Raw genomic sequence first — 18,728 nt, forward strand, 5'->3', positions numbered from 1 at the left:
AAAGCCAGGGAAGAAAAATGGAGATCGATGAAGAAGACAAGAAGAGCAAAGGGCAAAAGAATATCCAGACCTGGAGACGAGTTGGCAGAGTCAATGAATAAAGTTGTAAGGATTAGATGGAGAACAAAGACTGATGCAGAAGGACACCTCCAGGCCACTACAAAATTATCCCAAACTTACTGACTCCAACAGGGCCAAACAGTCCACCTTGATTCTGAAGACAGCTTAAGCCATGCACAAAACTAAGTAATGTTCCTTAACACAGCTGTTGCTGTTGGGTGAAATATGCCAGTCTGAAGAAGGGGCACTTCCTCTAGCTTCCAGTAAGGAAGTACATCATCTTCCCCCAACACCTTTCCTCGCAAAATAGATGTTAGCATCTTGGGATGAACCTTCAAATCTGACCTTCCCATCAGTTCTCTCTTCCCTGGGACAGATGGCACACTAGCAGCAGGATTTACAAGACCATTCATGTAGTGACGTTTTCTGTGTGTACAGAAGGTTTCTTGAGTTTCAAGACGAAGAGAAGTGAACGCTTAAAACCACAGACTAAGGCAGACAATTTACTTTAGCTTTAATAGGTATCTCTGCAGAGTCACCTTAATTTTGCAAATGTGGGAGGCATTTTTTCAACAAATGAGGATCTAAGGACCTTAAGAACAGGTGGGCAGAAGAGAGCAATCTACCAAATTAGAATACGAAGCAGCTAATTAGAATTCTCATCTGTAACAGTCCTTATCCTTATTTCACATACAAAGATACTACAAAGACAATTCATTTCACTTCAATTTAACTATTCCCAGGATACCCACTGCACTAGTTCGTGGCTGTTATATGCAGATGAGGTTAGCAGAGGGCTGATGTGAGAAGCTGGGCCCTGGGAAAGCCTGGGAGAGAGCAGGACACAGAGGGTGGCAGTTACCAGTATCTTCTGTGATTGTACAGGCCTGTTTGCAAGTGACCATTCTCACTACCTTGGTACTGCAACTGACTCAAGGTATTCCTAACTAGGGTCTTGCTTCAGTGCCGCAGTTGACCTAACATCCCCTAATCAGTCACAGGTCCTTGCCTCTTCCTCCTTGGAAGGGAGCATGGGGTGGGAAGCAGCTGGTTTTAACTCAAATGTGTTGCATGATATGTGGCCCAGCAAGTGATTAATCCTGATGCGAATTAAAGGGGTAAACTGTACTTGGCAGGTGGGAAGACATCCCATGAAATCCCATCAGCAGCCTCAAACAGCTATTCAGAACATCCTTCACGAATCAGCTGTCAGATCAATAGCAGGCTGGGTAGTACTCCTCCAGATCTGTCAAATTGTGAATCATGAGAAAACAACAACAAACATAGAAATGCTGTCTGCTTTTTTTAGAAGAGGGATACTGCTGGGGGCAGGCTATGGGGACAGTGAAGGAGAACAAGATTTAGAAGACACCAGCTCACAATACCGATTTTGAGTAGGTCAAAAGGACCGTTCCTTTCCCTAATAAAGGAAATACTGACCAAGGCCTTTCACTATTACTTGCTGAATATGGAATAAGATATAAGTTACTGCTTTTGAAGCTATTTCAGGCTAGCTCTGGATTCACAGTATTCACAAACCTGAGCTACAGGCTATGTGTGCTCCTAGGTATGAAACAGAAAATCCAGGGACCATTTGGAGTGATGGAACCATTCTGAAAGACAAAAGCCTTCTGTACCAAGAGTGGTCCTCCCTGCAGCACACATCAACGGACTGTCCCTGCTCAAAACAAAATGGGTAATGTAAGAGCAGCAAGTGTAAATCATGATTTCTTGTTGATAATTTGCTCTGTTTGGAAGCAAGAAAGAAAGGGACAAGCTAGATCTTTCTGTACATCTGTTTGATATTGCAGGGAAAATGCCAAAATGCTGTTTCCAATTGTGTAACTCCACAAAAGATGCATTTTCTAGGTAGTTCCTCCAAAGACATCATCTCCTCTTCCTCTCTGATGGAATAGATTTCACTCAGTACTAGCTGACATATAACATTGAAATCATTAAATTTGGAATATGAGATCTAGCAGTTCCCTTTATCTTCAAGCTGATTGATGTGAGAGATCTCTCAATTGATGTGCATATATTCAAGCAAAAACCAAAGAGCCAAGGAATACCGTGACCACCTCCTCCAAGGTACTTGCCCAATTCCAGAAGTCAGGGACCAGTTACTAGCAGAGGTACCACTGAGCAGCTAATGTTCAAGGATGGATCTTTAGTGCATTGGCTATGCTGCATTGCCTGTCCACGTTCTTGCTCCTACTCTAGCTTCACTGTGAGCTGGCCAGTTACTGTGAGAGAAAAGCTGGTTCAAGGACAGTTAAGAGTAGAGTTGTTTCTCCCTCTGTGACTTGGCTTTACAAAGGACCTCTCTTATGGAAGCTTTGTTTTCTGAAGTGGAAAAACAAGTTAAAAAATCAGCTCACCATTCATTCCCTCAACCCTCCAGAAAAACTTGTATGAAAAATACAGGAAATGCTGGCATTTGTGCCTAATTTAACTCACAGTTGATTATAGATCCATCCATGAGTATAGCTGAAGCCTGGCAAGCACATTTAATTATACATTTAAGTATATTTAACATTTAAATATAAACACACTTGAAATACTTTCAACATTAAACCATGTGTTACACTTGTACATACAGCAGAGACAAATCTTCAAATAAACACTGCTACATAATAACGAGATGCCTTTAAATTGGGAATTTTTAGATTAGCATTTAATACAAACCCTTGAGAAGAACGACTGCTGATACTTACAGAAACCACACTGGAACTGTTGTAAGTTGGAGAGAAGCCATAATGAAGGAGTTACAGGTTTGCAGTCCTGTAACAGGTTTACACTTAAGGGGGCCTCAAACACCAAGGCTGCCCCAAACACCAAGGCTGCCCATTCCTAGTAAGAAGCTCTTCTAATTATGTAGCAAAACAGTGTAAAGTTAACAAAGCTGCAGAAAATGTTTTGGGTTTTTTTTTTAAATGATATAGACAATTAAATATCGGTGGGGGGGTGGGGAGGGGATATGAAAACAGTGCTCTGAACAGGCAGTTTAAAGTATAAAATATGTTTATTTCAATTATATACAGCTCAATACATTTTGATATACATCTTGCACTTTTTGCAGTCTGTACTCCATCAACTCTGTAACATCAACACAGATAACAGCCTTCCAAAGCCTCCCCACCCCGACTCAGCCAATTTGCATTCCTTTGGGATGTTCACCGCTTAAAACAACTTTAAATTAATTTTTAAGTATGGAAAACATGCTTTTCCAAGGACTAGCAAAGATGCAAGAAATAGACCAATGGAGTAAAAGTGTCTCATTTATGCCAGCAATTCAAAGCAATCCAGCTTTCCTAAAAGGCACGAGGGGCTACTATACAGCATAACAATCATCTTTGGTCTGATATCCAGCAAGAATGAAGACATGTGAAGTTCTAAAGTTATCTTCTTTCCAGAAAGGAAGAGGTAAGAATTGTTTTCAACCATAAAAACATTCTTTCAGATTCATAGTTGGGGGGGGGGGGGGGAAAGAAAAAAAAAAAGGCAGCAGCAATACGGAAATGCAATTTTAGACAAAAATCTTCATGGAAAAAAATAGATACTTTCCACATTCATAGCTAGACAGGACATGACAGCAATCCTGAAGCACACATGACAGTGTGTATTGTCACTTGCTTTGGAAAAAATAAAACCCCCATGTGAGACATGGTGTAAAAGGCCTACCGTGGTACAAAGTGCCTAAATGAAGTAAACATAGATATAGATATTCCTTTCAGTAAACTAAGACCTCTGTGTTGCACTTTTGTCAAGTTGTATATTGTTCTTTCAAAGTGCTCAGGCTAAGGAGATTCACAGTGATCTAACTGTATCTTGGAATATGACCATATTAGAAACATGAAGTGGAATGGAAGTATATTTTTTTTTCCACATTAAGGAAAAAAACCAACCCAAGAGAAAAGGTTCCTAGGCTTTAATCATCCAGAAATAAGTTTCAACATCAGATTGGTGTTGCTGATTTCCTTCATGAAGTGCTAATGTGCTCATGTGCAGAAGTACAAACAAGTTCACGTAGATTCATTGCACATAAGTACATTCAAGACACCTATCATCTAGGCTAGGGGGAAAAGGGAAAAAAAAAAAAGACTTTCCTGTAGGAATTCCTCAGTAGTAGTTATCCACACTGAGAGTACTTCAATTGCAAGATAGTCTGAATAGCTGATTTGTGAAGCTTGCTCTTTTGGTGACAAATTTTAAACCTGAGACACAGCAAAAGCAAACCCAGGCATAAAGCAAACCCAGGCACGATTTCTTGTGGCTAAGTACGTCAGTGAATAACTTAATACTTGCATCATTACCATGTACATAACATTGTGACGAGAGTTACCTACAAAGAAAAAACTTCAGGAGTATTCCTAAGGCCTGATATATGGTGTAAAGTGCATGCTTCTGTACTGGGACTGATCCAACAGCATGTAACTTGTGTAGCCTTCAGATTCTGAAGTTATGATACTATACAGTCATCTCTGGATCTACTCTTACCCCTTCTACCACCCTGCAAATCCTCCTTGCTTTCATCACTGGTATTGCCAGCACTTTCCAAATCCTGTTCCAAAACACATTCATCTGCTATTTTGTCCACTTTATTAGAATCTGATACTTTGATTTCATCTTCCATTACATCACTCTTCTCATCAGTCTCCCCTGAGATTTTCCCTTGCGAGCACCACATTTCTTCAGGCTTATCTTTTTTCTGCTGCAAGCTGTCATCTTCAGTCAAGGCACCTTCGGTTTCTGTTTTGTTTGTTCCTTCTCCAGCTTCTTCTGTTTGAGCAGTTTTTCTGACAGCACCACTTGCTCCATCACCCTCTCCTTTCTGCATCTCAGCTTTCTCTCCATCACATTTTTCATCCCCTTCTAGTATCTGTTCTGTCTCTTCATCAAAATCAAATGCATCACCATCATCTTCCAGTCTTTCCTCTGCTTGGCCCACTTGTTCAATATCATTTTCACCCTGCTCAGCTTTCTTTACCAGGCAATTATTTGCAGCTCCCTCAGAAGCACATCTACCATCATGGTGGTCATCAAACTCTAACTCTTGCTCCTTTTCTTTCAGCGTTTCTTTATCAACCTTGCTTTCAGTAGTTACACAAACATCTACAGCTGACTCCTCTTTAAATCCACCTTCCTCTTGTTTAACTACATTCTGTACTTCACCTTCTAAAGAACTATTTTTCTCTCCCACTGTATCACCTGTTATTTCTTCACTACACTGAACTGTTTCAACTTCTTCCTCTATTTTTTCTACCTGCCCTGTCCTACTTTCCTGTCCTTTCTCAGACTCATCTCCCGTTTCCAATTTCAACTCCTGAATTTTGTCATCTAAGAGACTTGGTTCTAAACTAGTTTCCTGAGTCATCATCACCTCTTTCAGAATATCTGTGTCTGGCTCTGGCTGCTGCAGCACACTTTCTGTTACCTCAGCCATACAGCCTGCAGCCTCCACATTGGCCTTATCTTGCTCACCTGTTTCTGCAGAATCTGAATGCCTTTCCAACTCCTCCATTAACACTTCCTTCTGTCCATCCTTCTCACCTGTGCCATTTTCAAGTTCAGTTTTGTCTTGCTTATTTTGTTCCTCTGATGATGCTGAGGCACTGTCCTTTGCAGGTGGGATATGTGCCTGATCTCCTCTGCTTTCTTCCTCACTTGTATTTGCTGAGACATCACTTTCATATGACTTTGTCCCATCTGAACCCACAGACTCTGTGTCACTCAGCTGACCCTGAACTGCATTCACAACCTCATTTTCTTCTTCAGTTCTATTGCCTCCCATTTTATCAGTTTTTCCATCAGCGGAGTCCTTGCTTTCAACCAGCTTTTCCTCCAAGACATTTGTAACCTTGTTTTCAGCACTTTCTTCTGAGTGATGGAGTCCCTCAGTATGACTCTTCGAATCTACCTCTTCACTAAGCAAGCCTGCAAATCTAGCCTCTAGTACCTCTGCCTGGTTGGAAACCAACTCACAGCTCTCAACTGTACTGTTGGCTCCCTGGTCTGTGTCATTATCACTCAGGGCATGGCTAGTTTTAAGATCCTCTTGTTCTTCAGGTGCAGCTTCTCCCAGTTCATGCTCTGTACCTAAGTTACTGGGCATTTCTGCAGGAGTCTCAACAACCTGATGACCTTGTGGAAAGCCCACCTCCAAGGTCTGATTTGTCCTTGCATTTATGTCATGGTGTTCAACCTCCATACTAACAGTGCCCGTAGACTCAGTCTCCTTTCTCAAATCATCCATGTCACTGTCATCATTTGAAGAAGCACTTCCCGAGACATGTTCTGTAATGCTTTGAATTTGTTCTGTGAACCTATTATCTGATAACATCACTGTTGACAGAGCATCACGTTCTTCAACCAGTTTTTCTGCCTTTACATTTTCATCAGCATGCAATGTCTGTACTTCCTGCTCCTCAGACTCCTCTTTGTGTTCCTCATGCTCAGTATTCTGCAAGATTTCTTTTTTCCCCATATCCTCCAAAATCTCATTTTTCATGTCCACTTCATTGGCTTTTCCTAAAAGACCATTGAGAAAGTTGAAGGGAGCACACCACAGCACTTACCTCCCCACTTAAAGCCCAAAAGAGAATGAGTCAGAGAAAGGTTAATAGAAGATCAGCTTTTGCCAATTATGTGAGGCAAAGCAGCGATTGAATTAGTAAGGGTTTGGGGTTTTTGATTGGTGAAATTCACCACCACCCTCTCCAAGCAAGAAGTCTTTGGTGCTGGCTTGTGTTTTTATAAAGTAAACAGTTTACGCTCTTGGCTGTGTGAATTACACTTTCTGTAAATGAGAACAACTGTTTCAAGCAGTGCATTTAACAGCAATACTTGCAGATGTAACACTAAAGATTTTTTTTTCCTCAGCAAGATTCTCCACAACTTTAACCCTAGCACCACTCTGTGCATGCAGGAGTGTGTGTCTGATGCCAATATAATTAAGTAAACAAGGATTATTTAGTAATATTTTACTCCTAACTAATGTAAAAGGGCACCATCAGTGTCTGTGACAAGCACTGAATGTAAAATCTGATTGGCAAGCAAATGGTTGAGCTGTTTAACATTACCAATACAGATCAAAGCTCAGGTACTTAGTGCCCTTTATAGCTACTTCCTCCATCCAAAGGGATGGGCACTTCTGTGGCTTTGTTGTGCCTTTTTTTTTTTCCCCTGTAGCAGCTTTTTATCAACTTAATATCTTGAGAAGCAACAGGTATTAGAACAACAGTCTTTGTGGCTTCAGCAGTTAGCTTTTGGGTTGTATCTAATTCCAAAAAACCCAAACAGAGTAAGGACAGACAGAAAACATTCTACTTAAAAATGGACCCTTACCTTGGTTTTGGTGTTCCAGATTGTTTCCACACAAACTCAGTGAGGAAAAAGCAGCCAACAGCAAAAAGCAAGGTAACTTGCAACAGCTACCTGCCTGCTACTATTTTATTAGTATGTTCACTTAGAACAAAAACAGGTGGAAAAAACCCCACTATTATTTTTCTTTCATTCCACTGGTCTCTTCTCCAAGGCAACCACCACCAGAACAAGAGGACACAGTCTCAAGCTGCGCCAGGGGAGGTTTAGGCTAGATGTTAGGAAGTTCTTCATAGAAAGAGTTATTAGCTATTGAAATGGGCTGCCCAGGGAGGTGGTGGAGTCACCATCACTGGAGGTGTTTAGGAAGAGACTGGATGGGGTGCTTGGTGCCATGGTTTAGTTGATTAGATAGCTCTGGATGATAGGTTGGACTCGATGATCTCAAAGGTCTCTTCCAACCTGATCTACTCTATTCTATTCTATTCTATTCTATTCTATTCAAGCTCTCTGGGTGGCCATTCATAACAAGTGTGTAAGAAGAATGTTTCTGTCAACCAGATTTCTCATTCCTAACACTATCCATCTCAGTCTTTGAATTTAACAGTGTTAAATCAAGTTAAATGCAAGTTATAGAAATGTTGAAATGTTAATACTATCTACTCAGCAGTACTAGATACCAAGAACAACAAATTCATGTATTAGTCTGTTTTAACAGTGCCCAGCACTGTTGTTCTGCAGACAACCTACCAATTCTTTATAGGAAACTAAAATGCCTTTTCTTTTTGTCTCCTGATTCTTTAAGATATGTGCTGAAAAATATTGAACAAGAATAGGATTATTCTGGGACAATTTTCACATTCAGGCTTTAAACAGTAATCTCACCAATGGCTGTAACATTGTACTTGCATTCTTGTCCTTTGTCACCGTGAATGGGAAATGAAGTCTGCCTTTGCAGGGAGCTGCACAACATACTTAGAGTGATAACAAATATCAAGCAGAAAAATGCATAGAAGTGATTTGACAAGTAGCATGCTGCGTGATGTGTTAATTCTCCCACCTACAAACGCCCAAACTCCAAGCAAAGATGAATGAATGGACAGGTAGACAGAAAGCTATGAAAGGGTAAACAGCACTTACCTAGCATCCCATCCCCTCCTGCCTTTAATGCCTGAGTTGTGCCTGGAACAGTTTTGGAAGAATCCAAGTGTCCTTCATGATCAAGAATGTCTGATGTCTCCCCATTAGTGGCTATGTCAGAGTCTGGGATGAGTCCATGTTTCTGTGGAGAAGCAAAAACAATGCTTTAGAGCCTGCTGGTGTTCTTGTCCTCGATATTTTGAATAAACAATAGTTTCAATCATTGCATTGAACATGGCTGAAGTCCTAAGAGAGCACAGAATATTGCAGTTCTTAATTCAGCCATTGAAAGCATGTGATCTCAGCTGTTTTATTTTTTTAGTATTTTATTAGAATGTAAATCTGCAGCACAAAATGTTCCTCAGAGAAGCAACTCCTACAAAAGCAGCTACTTAATACTACAGTTCATACTTAGAGCTCACAGCCAGTATTAGAGGGAAGGACTTTATACAGAAAATTCCTGGAATGGCAACTTACAGGCAACATGAAGTAGGGTTTAGTAGATTAACATTTTCTACACAAATGTACAGGTGGAAAAGGTCAGTAGGTGAATACAAGTTTCTGTTATTCCTCTTGCATACCTTCAGTTGCTCCTTCAGCACAATTACTTCATCTCTAAGGTCATCCCGCTCACTCCTTATTGAATCAAAGAAATCTTTCTGCCTCTCTAATGCCTGAGTTCCCAACACAGACAGAGGGCGAGGAGATGTGAAGAAAGGAAAGGAAACAAGTAAAGACCAGGAAAGGCAAGTATAAACAAGAAGAAGCAGATTTCAGATATTCAGAGATGCATGGAGATGGTGAAGTTTACAGATTAAAGGACCACATTTACATAGAGAGAGAGATAAACTTCAAATCCAAGAAATACACAGCTTATTCAATAACCTTTGGTAGAAATTCCTACTAAAGACATTCAGAGCCCAGTCTTTCATTAAAGATCCTTTAAACAAGGATCCACTTTGCATTGCTATCTGCTGGACAGATTAATTCACATCCATATAAATCCAATGTGTGCTTTAAAGATGCAATGCCACTCCTGTATGTTAATGGAAGGGCATAAAAACAGGCCCAGCAGGTTTTAATATTCCATGGGTTACCATCACAGATTTCAATTAATTTCAAAACTGCCAATAAGTCATCTTTAGACTGGGATGTACCATGTGCAAATGCATATTTTGCTACTCACTCTCTACCCCCCATTATTTCTATATAAATACACAAAAATCAGAGTTTCAAGTTTCTGCAGGTTACTTGACATCACAAGCATGGGCAACTTGCCAGACTTCTCTCTCCTTCTATATGTAGAAAGTCCACCATGGTCATTGTTAAAAAAGCAAGCCATGCTTTGATTTAAGAGTGGATTTCCATTTGGCTTTGATAGAGCATGGTGGAAAGGGATGAGAAGCAAAGGAGGGTTAGAGACTCTCATCCCAACAGCCCATAAATAGCTTTACTGCTGCTGTATCACACTCCAGTTTCTGCTCAGTCCACAGATTAAATCTGAATAAGCAAAAATTCAGTGCTGATGGAACTGCATTATAAATAGCACTTCCTTTCTTAATATGGCCAAATACAGATGGTGCATCACAGCAAATAAATTACCCTAGGTTTTGAAATCAGAGCAGCTGCTAAGTTTTTCTTGGATTTTATGATACTGGCCGAATACAGAATCTGCTATTTACAAGTTCACTGGTAATACAGTAAGCCACGGCAAGCAAAGTCACTGGGGAGAATTTTATTCATGAGGTTTTGCAAAAGCAGGATCAGCTGGAGAATGACAATGCCATTCTGAACACATGTCAGGAACTGACAGTCCTACCCCTATTTTTTTGTCTTTCCACTCTATTGTCTCCTGAAGATCAGAAATTTCCCTGACATAGCTCTGCTGTTTCTGTTGCAGCTGTTGGATTTCCTGAGAGACAGGAACAAAACAAGAAGACAGAAAGCAGGTAACAAGTTAACAAAGAAGATCAAGATCGCAGTGATGCCAAAGAATGAAAAAAGTCAGATGTTAAAGAGTATCCACATGCCCAGTTTCACAGTTCCTGATACCTCAGCTAAACCTATGCCCCTGAAGGCAATGCTATGGCTTAGAACAGGTTAAGACAGTCCCATTAGTTTCCTCGGATCTCCGCAAACTGCTGTCCGAAACACAGATTGTTTCATACTATGGAGAAGGCAAAAATGAAGTCCAATTTCAGGTAATATTTACAAAACTACTACTTCTGTTAGTCAGCTCTGAACCTGCTTGGCCTGAAACACTAGTATTTCTTCAGGTGAGAAACTTGAGTAAGGGAATAAAATTTTCCATGCGTCACCTTCTACACTGCTGCTGATAACTGGGAATGTACCAAAGCAGCCATTATGAAAAGTTACTTACTGCAAGCATTTCGTCTCTCTGCTTCAAAGCCTCTTTGATTTCCTGAAACTGGAACTGCAATATGCTATGAGCATGCTTCTCCCTCTCAAATTCCTATGAATAATGAAATGAGATTTTTATTGATTAAAAATAACATCCCATTAAAAAAAAGAAAAGCGAAAATAAGCCCAAGCACAAAGAAAATGCTTACTGCAATGCAGTTAATGAATATTTCTCTAATCACAATCCTACAAGAGTACAATTTTTATCTTCTTTGTCCTTCCAAGAAACTATTATTCCATCAAAAATAGAAGTGACAGTCATCATTTAGACAAGTGTCCTAAGCTGTGCAGCAGGCTGGCAGTGAGTAGCTATTACACTCGAGTCCTACAGGCTTCACAGAATGAATGGAGGGGAATTTAACCCATTTTCCCATGTAGCTGCATACAAGAAGTTCACAAGACGTTGCAGACTTAAAACACCCACAACACACCACATATTCCAGGAACTATGTATTTTGAAGTGCACTGTAGTCAAATGCCCCAAGCTTAGAAGCCAGTTCTGAAAAGCTAACATTAGCCACAGCTTTATTATCTAACACCAACTCCCTAACAGCCAGATGCTGAATTTATGTAAAGCTTAAATCAACTCTCAACCAAATAGCTGCCTAAACTATATAAATTACACAATACTCCCATGGGCCTTCTAAAGAGATCTTTGCCTGTAAAAAGGCTCCAGAAGTCACTATAAATACTATGAATTTATTTTAAGATGGAGTATAAAAGGACATGGGACAGCATTGGAATAGCCTTACCATATAAAACATTTCTTCACTTGTTCAGGAATTGCTTTATAAGACAGAAACTTAAGGAAGATTCCCATTTATATGATCACAAGTACATAAATGCTGCTATTCCACCTGCTTTAACAGTAACTAAACCCATAACTTATCTAAAATCTTGAATAATAATTTGGTTGCCTCCTCCAAAAGCTCTCAGTCCCCCTCCAGTCTTCCCCTGTTAAACAACATGCCATAGCTATATACGTACTTTACTTTTTTCTTCATATTGCCGCCTGGTTTCTGCCAGCTGCTCTTCTAACTCTAAGAGTGCATCCTTCAGGGTGTCTACTTGGTACATGAAATTTGTTTTTTCATTGTCTAGTTGAGCATTTGACACCATAGCCTTTTTATATTTCTCTTCGACTTCAGCTAGTGAGTCCTGCAAAGAATAAGCAGCCACAGTCAGAGTCAGTTATAAAAGACTCTCTGCCAACCAAGCCCATCAACAAGAAAATTAAGTACTAAACCACAAGCATGCCACGTACTCCTATAGAAACCAGAGCTACTCATATGCTTACCAACTGTCCCAAGGTGAGGATAACCTCCCTGGCGTTCCCACCAGAAATCTGTTTACAAGCAAGGAACCTTACCTCAGGATGGATAAAATGTTTCCTGTTCTCTGCTGTTTCAGCTTCTGCCTCTTCAGAGTTTTCTTCCTTCTCCCTCCTCCCCCTGCCCCTGCACACTGGCAGCTCAAAGCAGCTGCTGAAGATGACAAGTTGGAATTTTTTTTTTAAAGGTAAACTGGCCTTGATGAGCTTGTGCCTTAAATTAAGGCAGTCTGACAGCCACTTCACAGAGACTTCAGGGATCCTTGCAGTGTGGGAACCACTAAATACACTGACTCAGGAATTACCATTTGCCATGGAAAAATAAAATGCAGCTTTTATGGCCCGATGTATCATTTTTCATTAGGTTTCCTGTATCACCTCCCTTCTTTACAAATTTATTCTGTAAGATACAATTCCCAGGGTCTCAAAAATCCCTCATATCAGCTTGACCTGACTATAACATAATGAGGTATTTATAACAGCAGATGATGGCAAGGTAAAGATCATTTTCCATGTTATGCAAACTTAGCAGTATTTGATTTTGACAGAGCAAAGACTCATATAAACAGAACAGTGCAAACACACAAACAAGGACACCCATGCCAACATTCTAGTGTACAGATCAAGCAATTTCTCTCAGAAATGAAGTAATTCTAATAATTCTATCTAAAGCACAGCTGAGCTTCACCTACTTCCCTTTTCATTCAGTCAAAGGAACTGGGGATAACAGTGGGGAGAAGATGACAAATTAACTTTGAATCCATTTAGTTTCCATTGGCAAATACGATACTTTTGGTGCACTCTCCAGCCCAAGGATGAGAAATATCAAGCATAGGGAAGTCATCAAGATTTGGAAATAGTAGTAGGATCAAACCACAGACATTGGCAGGAAAGGAAGGATATGCAAAAAGAAGATAAGGTAGGTGCTGCACTACTCCTTCAGCACACTACCTTTTGTTTTCTTAGCATCAAGCAGTGCAGCTTGGGTACAAATCCCCACAAAAGGGAATCTAAGGGACACAAATTGAAAAATTACCTACATTTTTAATGCAGTGTGATTATTTTGCAGCACAGTCATCAGGGAAAACCCAAAACCCCCAGATTTTACAGACATTTCTCCATTGACAACCTAAGATGGCAGCATCTTCACCTGTCACAGATCTGAGCTGACGACACAATCAGCAATGCTGATTAGTCTTGTCATTTATTATATGCCTGGGTGTGTACATACATATATACAAGACTGCCTTTACCAAAAAAAATGCAGTTTGTGTTGCTGCTCACTTATGAGGTGGTGGTATGCAGATGCACAAATTTAGCTGTTGTGCCAAAATCAGTTTCTGGCTTCATGGAAATGGCAAGTGCTTCTTTAGTGCCAACTGTGTGAGCACTCACTCTTCACATAACAAGCTTTGTTACATGGAGTTTTGTTACAAGTACTGTTTAAGAGTGTCTTCTGTCACCTAAATATGAAACCACCTCACATGCACAGCTTTCCCAAGGCATGCTGGGCTTCATTGAAACAAAAACACAAGCTTTTAAACTCTCATTTGTCATAGCATTGTAGGTAATGACTACTAGTTCATCTTCCAAAATTGGGAGGATGAGAAAACTATAAAAAAAACCCTAATAATTTTCGTTTGGTAGCCAAATGACTACCATCTCAAAACAACAAAGGTAACATGCAACAGTCATCAGCATCCTTTCAGTTAACATTTGGAAGCATTTCTCACCACAATCAATGAAGGTCAGAACAGTTAATGAAATGCTTTTCACACAGTTTACAATCCCTCCCAGAAGAGAAGCATGCAAGGTCAGTTCCAGGGCTCACACTGACTCTCTGAATGTTTAGCTGGTGTTAATAATCACACTCCCGGTGTGCAGTAAACCAGTACCTTCATTTCTTTCAGTCCCTGCATGTATCTGCCTTCTACATCCTGAATCTGGTCCTTTAACTCATAGATATCCTGAAGGAAATGGTGAGAAAGTTGAATGATGCCACTGAAACTAACTGACAAATGCATAGCTGAGAGGGAAAAATAAGTACTTAAAACTTTTATTTAAGTATTACTACCACACAGGTTAAGGTGTCTGATCCTAATCCAAAATCTTGCTGGATTACTAAATTTCTTGGTTAGACATTTATAATAATTCTGCTCTCCTTGACTGGAGAAAATGGCATCTTCAATAGTAAGGACAAGATGCAGACCCAGCACTAAAGCCTCCCACAGTTATATACCCAGCCACATAGCCCTTACCTACCTCTTTCCCTGACTATCACCCTCTTTGGGGAATTCTGAAATTAAGGGCTGCCAAAGCAATCCTGAAATCCAGGCTATACTAGAGGTGTAGGAAAGACTGTATGAAAAACACCCATCACATTAAATTTAATTGCCAGTCCTGTTTCACAGTCTCTCTCCTCTTCTGTCCTTGGTCACCAGAAAAGGGCTATCTTTCAGCTGGTTTACAGTGCTGAAACATGGACATACCTGCCTGTAGCTTAGGTCTTAACAGAAATTCCAGATGTTTTAACTGGCTATAATTTCAGAAGAGTTGAAAGTTGTTTGCATGGAAGCTAAAAGCATTCAGATTCCACATTTTAAAACAGTTTTCACAATGGAGCATTAAAAGACCACAAAAAACAATTTAGCTGTGGACTCCTCCAACCAGCATGCAGTGATAGAAGTGACAGAATTGCAGAACTATTTGCTAGTCAAACATGTCCAACTTGATGGAATCATGGATTACAAAATACAGCCACCTCCCCAAAGGTGCATCCAGCAAGTCCCATCACTATGCTACACTGAGGTCACTTCTACTTCATCAGGTTAGGATGAGATGTGTCTCTGTTATGATCAGTCTGATAGGACTTCACACAAATATTTCTGCAATACAGAGATGCTGCTGGGGAGCTAGTGTCTAAAATTCATAGATTCATAGAGTGGTTTGGGTTGGAAGGCACCTTGCCAATCGTCTAGTTCCATTTCCCCCAGCATTGTCAGGGACACTCTCCACTGGACTGGATTGTTCAAGGCCTCATCCAACCTGTCCTTGAACACCTCAGGGAGGAGGCATCCACAACCTCCCTGGGCAACCTGTTTCACTGTCTCACCACTCTTATTGTAAAGGATTTCTTCCTAGTATATAGTCTAAACCTACCCTCCTCACTTGTCATTTGCAGCACACAATTCATTGTGGCAGAACTGCCAAAAGGGGGAGACAAGAGAGTTTCATTTTTGGAAAGGAGTCTAAAGCATATTTTATAATATCCTCAGAATAATATTAATCTATTTAGTAATAACATGAAGGAAATTCCTAGTTAGTATTAGTCTGTAGGTCCCAGACAATTAATTCCAATTTCTATGTGGGAGAAGATGGAATGCTCTCCCAGATAACAAGCAATAGGATGAGTGGAAACAGTCTCAAGTTGTGCCAGAGAAGGCTTAGACTAGGTGTTAGGAAAAAGTTCTTCATTGAAAGAGTGTTTAAGCACTGGAACAGGCTGCCCAGGGAAGTGGTGGAATAATCATCCCTGGAAGTGTTAAAAAAGCTTGTAAATATGGCACTTAGGGGCATAGTTAAGTGATAGACTTGGGAGTGTCAGATTAACAGTCAGACTTGATGATCTTGGAGGTCTTTGATGCTATAGTCATGGGAATATCATCACCACTTTCAAGTAATCTTATAGGTTATGAATTTGTCAAATGCAGCGTATAAAAATATTCTGATCCAAAGAGGCGTTGTTAAGAAACAGATTCTTACCAATTTATGCTAGTTTTAAGTATTTCTTACCTTAATTTCTCTAATAGATGCCTCTGTATCAGCTGAGATGGAGGTATCCCCACTGCCTCTCCGTGAGGAAGTCCCACCCAGAGAAGCTAAGGTGGCTGCTGACAAACTTGAAACAGTGCGTGCTCCCTACGACGACGACAGAGTTAGAAACAGTTATCAGCTTTTTTCTAGGTATGCTGTGGGTTTGTAGTTTGGTTTTTGAAGGACATGGGGGTTTTGTTTCTTTGGGTTTTTTTTTTTTTGTTCTTTTCAAACACACACATTACACCAATCATGACACTTCTAAATCATGCAAAGAGGAAAAATCAAACCATCAAGATTTAACAATGGAAAATAATGAGAAAAGGCTAATTGGATGTATTTAAACTCCACTGAAACTGGAGTTTGCATGGCTTAGCCTCTAACTGCAATTCTAAATCAGACTCGCAGTTAATGCATATTGTGAATGCTTCTGACTACCCTTCAAGTTCCTCTCCTTTCATGGATGTTTTTCTGTTCTGCAGCAGCAGCTGCATTAACTGTTTTACTACAGTAAGGGCTCTGCATTAAGCCAATTTCTCAGTACTGTGGTATCCACCTCTCCTATTCTTTATTTATTTTTATGTAATACTGTAATTAAAATCTTATGAACAAAGCCAGTGTTCACGTGGTTTAGCCTAAAGCAATTTCAGCAAGCTGTTATTGAAGGTCAACTACTTAACCTCTGAATAACCATGTGGTTTAAGTTTGTCTTTAAAAATGTAATAGTAGAAGGCTTGAGTAATTCAAAGTTTTGCCCCACAGTGGATTTTCTAGGTGGTTTCTGAGCACTCTCAGCAAGTTTTACCCACCAAGAAGAGCATAAAGAAAGTTCTATTGGCAGAATAATTCAGAAGCTCCTTCTTACCTTCTCAAAGTCTTTTTCTGGCCTTTCCTCAATCTGTAAAACAAAAATTTAGAAGGAATGATTATATAATAAAAGGGAAAGTGAATGCAGTAGGATATCAGAAAGGGAATTGTTGTAGAAGACTTTCCATTAGCAATTTTTATCCATTCAAAGGGCAGCCAGCTTACTCAGACCAGTGGCATCCTTGCTGGCATCTCAGTGGACGTGGCTGGACAGTACACTTACCAATTTTTCAGTACTACATTATTAAGTGGAATATACTTACTAATAACTCCCCCCCTATTTAGTCTATCAAATATGACACAGAAATACTCTTCTCCCCCCACATATTCACAATGTCTCAGATATGAAGACAGCTCTCAGTCTAGAGTTAACAATGCAAGAATACAAAGATCTACATGGGCATGAACTTAAAGCTCCAGGTATCTTTTCCTGGACATAGAAATAGTTGTCAGCACATCAGCTGTATACATATGCAGCTACTCCTATTTACTTTAGAACAAGCTACAGATATGCCTTCATATGAACCCCAAATAGCCATTTACTTAAGTAGAGAGGTTAGTTTTTTTTTAATGGAAAGATCAACAGAATTCCAGTCCAAGATAACTTCTTGACATTACACTTTTGTTACAGACCTTAACACAAAAATAGGCTACCTCTGTAGCCTGTCAATGCATCATCCCCCATTCCACAAAGCAAGATACCAAGTTTGACTTGTACTGGGTCTGCACTGCTCCCTAAGGAACAAGAGGTGGAGGGGTGGGGGTGGGGGTGTGGAGGGAATAATCCAAAGCTCTAGACCTCTGCTAAGTATGTCTGCTCAAGACAAAAGGTGACTGGCTTCAAGCAAAGGTCCAAGTAAGGCTGAGACTACAACAACTGACCCTCAAGGCAAATACCAGGGTACAGGTTCAAAGTCTAAATAAACAGCTCTTTCATGGTTTCAGCATTTCACTAGAATGTATTCATTCAGAAGAGAGATCCTGTGCTAAATCTAGTCTAAAAGAAACAAAACAGAGCCAAAGAAGCATTGAGGAGTACAAAAAATTGTGATGGATAGGGGCGGCTGAAATGCTTAATGTTACAGAGCAAACCCCACATAAAACCTGAGTAGCATCTTTTTTTACCTTGATGGCAACCATCCTACCAACTTTTTCCTGCTCTGAAACCAAACAAAATATACAAGTTCACAAGGGCAGAAATTTAAAACTCAAGTGTTTTGTCATTATTCACTATTGGCAGGAGTGTGTGTGTGAGGAGTGCATTCCACGTCTTTTTACACTGACAACACATCTCATATCAGAAATTCTGTTATTAGCATTAGGAGAAATGAAGACATAGGCTTCAAAGTAAAATGAACCAGACTTGAAATACTAGAAATAAACCTTGAAAAGACACTGAATAGACAAAGTACTTAGGGGGAAACAGATACAAAAACCTGTGAATTTGGATGCAGTAAGAGAAGGTTACTAATGAAGGCAGATACTTCAGACTGACAAGATGGACTGACTTTTGCAAACAGCCTATTATTTGCATGCCAGACAGTTCCAAGCGGTGGATTTGGCAGCCTTCTAGTTGGGCTGAACACTACTTTGTTGTTTATCAAGACAATTGTGGCAGTGTAAATACTGGCATTTTACCAAAGTTTAGTGCACACAGACACAAATCTACCTCCAGAAATTTCCATATGGCCTTTTATGAAGTCTACCTTCTGAGTTCAGGGCACATCTCAAAGTGTTATTTTCCTTAAGCCATTTGCAGAATATTCTTCATTTTCTG

General features: G+C 40.0%; 1 protein-coding gene across 19 annotated transcripts in view; it reads right to left on the minus strand.

The window, feature by feature from the left end:
• LRRFIP1 (LRR binding FLII interacting protein 1) overlaps window positions 1-18,728 on the minus strand; it is a 121,217-nt gene that overhangs the window by 6,466 nt on the left and 96,023 nt on the right. For 10 of the 19 annotated variants that reach the window (XM_068138024.1, XM_068138025.1, XM_068138033.1 and 7 more), the window contains 9 exons: window positions 16,950-16,982; window positions 16,064-16,189; window positions 14,167-14,238; window positions 11,929-12,099; window positions 10,901-10,993; window positions 10,340-10,432; window positions 9,102-9,194; window positions 8,521-8,662; window positions 3,064-6,588 (listed from right to left, as the gene is read on the minus strand). In XM_068138024.1, coding sequence (XP_067994125.1) covers window positions 4,520-6,588; window positions 8,521-8,662; window positions 9,102-9,194; window positions 10,340-10,432; window positions 10,901-10,993; window positions 11,929-12,099; window positions 14,167-14,238; window positions 16,064-16,189; window positions 16,950-16,982 — 2,892 coding nt within the window. In that variant the 3' untranslated portion in view covers window positions 3,064-4,519. Of the gene's footprint in view, window positions 1-3,063; window positions 6,589-8,520; window positions 8,663-9,101; window positions 9,195-10,339; window positions 10,433-10,900; window positions 10,994-11,928; window positions 12,100-14,166; window positions 14,239-16,063; window positions 16,190-16,949; window positions 16,983-18,728 lie in introns of those variants that run through there. The other 9 variants (XM_068138041.1, XM_068138040.1, XM_068138039.1 and 6 more) reach the window with 6 other exon arrangements.

Source organism: Melanerpes formicivorus, unplaced genomic scaffold (assembly GCF_026170545.1).
Source record: "Melanerpes formicivorus ecotype bairdi unplaced genomic scaffold, bMelFor1.0.p_v2 SCAF_5, whole genome shotgun sequence".
Lineage (NCBI taxonomy): Eukaryota > Metazoa > Chordata > Aves > Piciformes > Picidae > Melanerpes > Melanerpes formicivorus.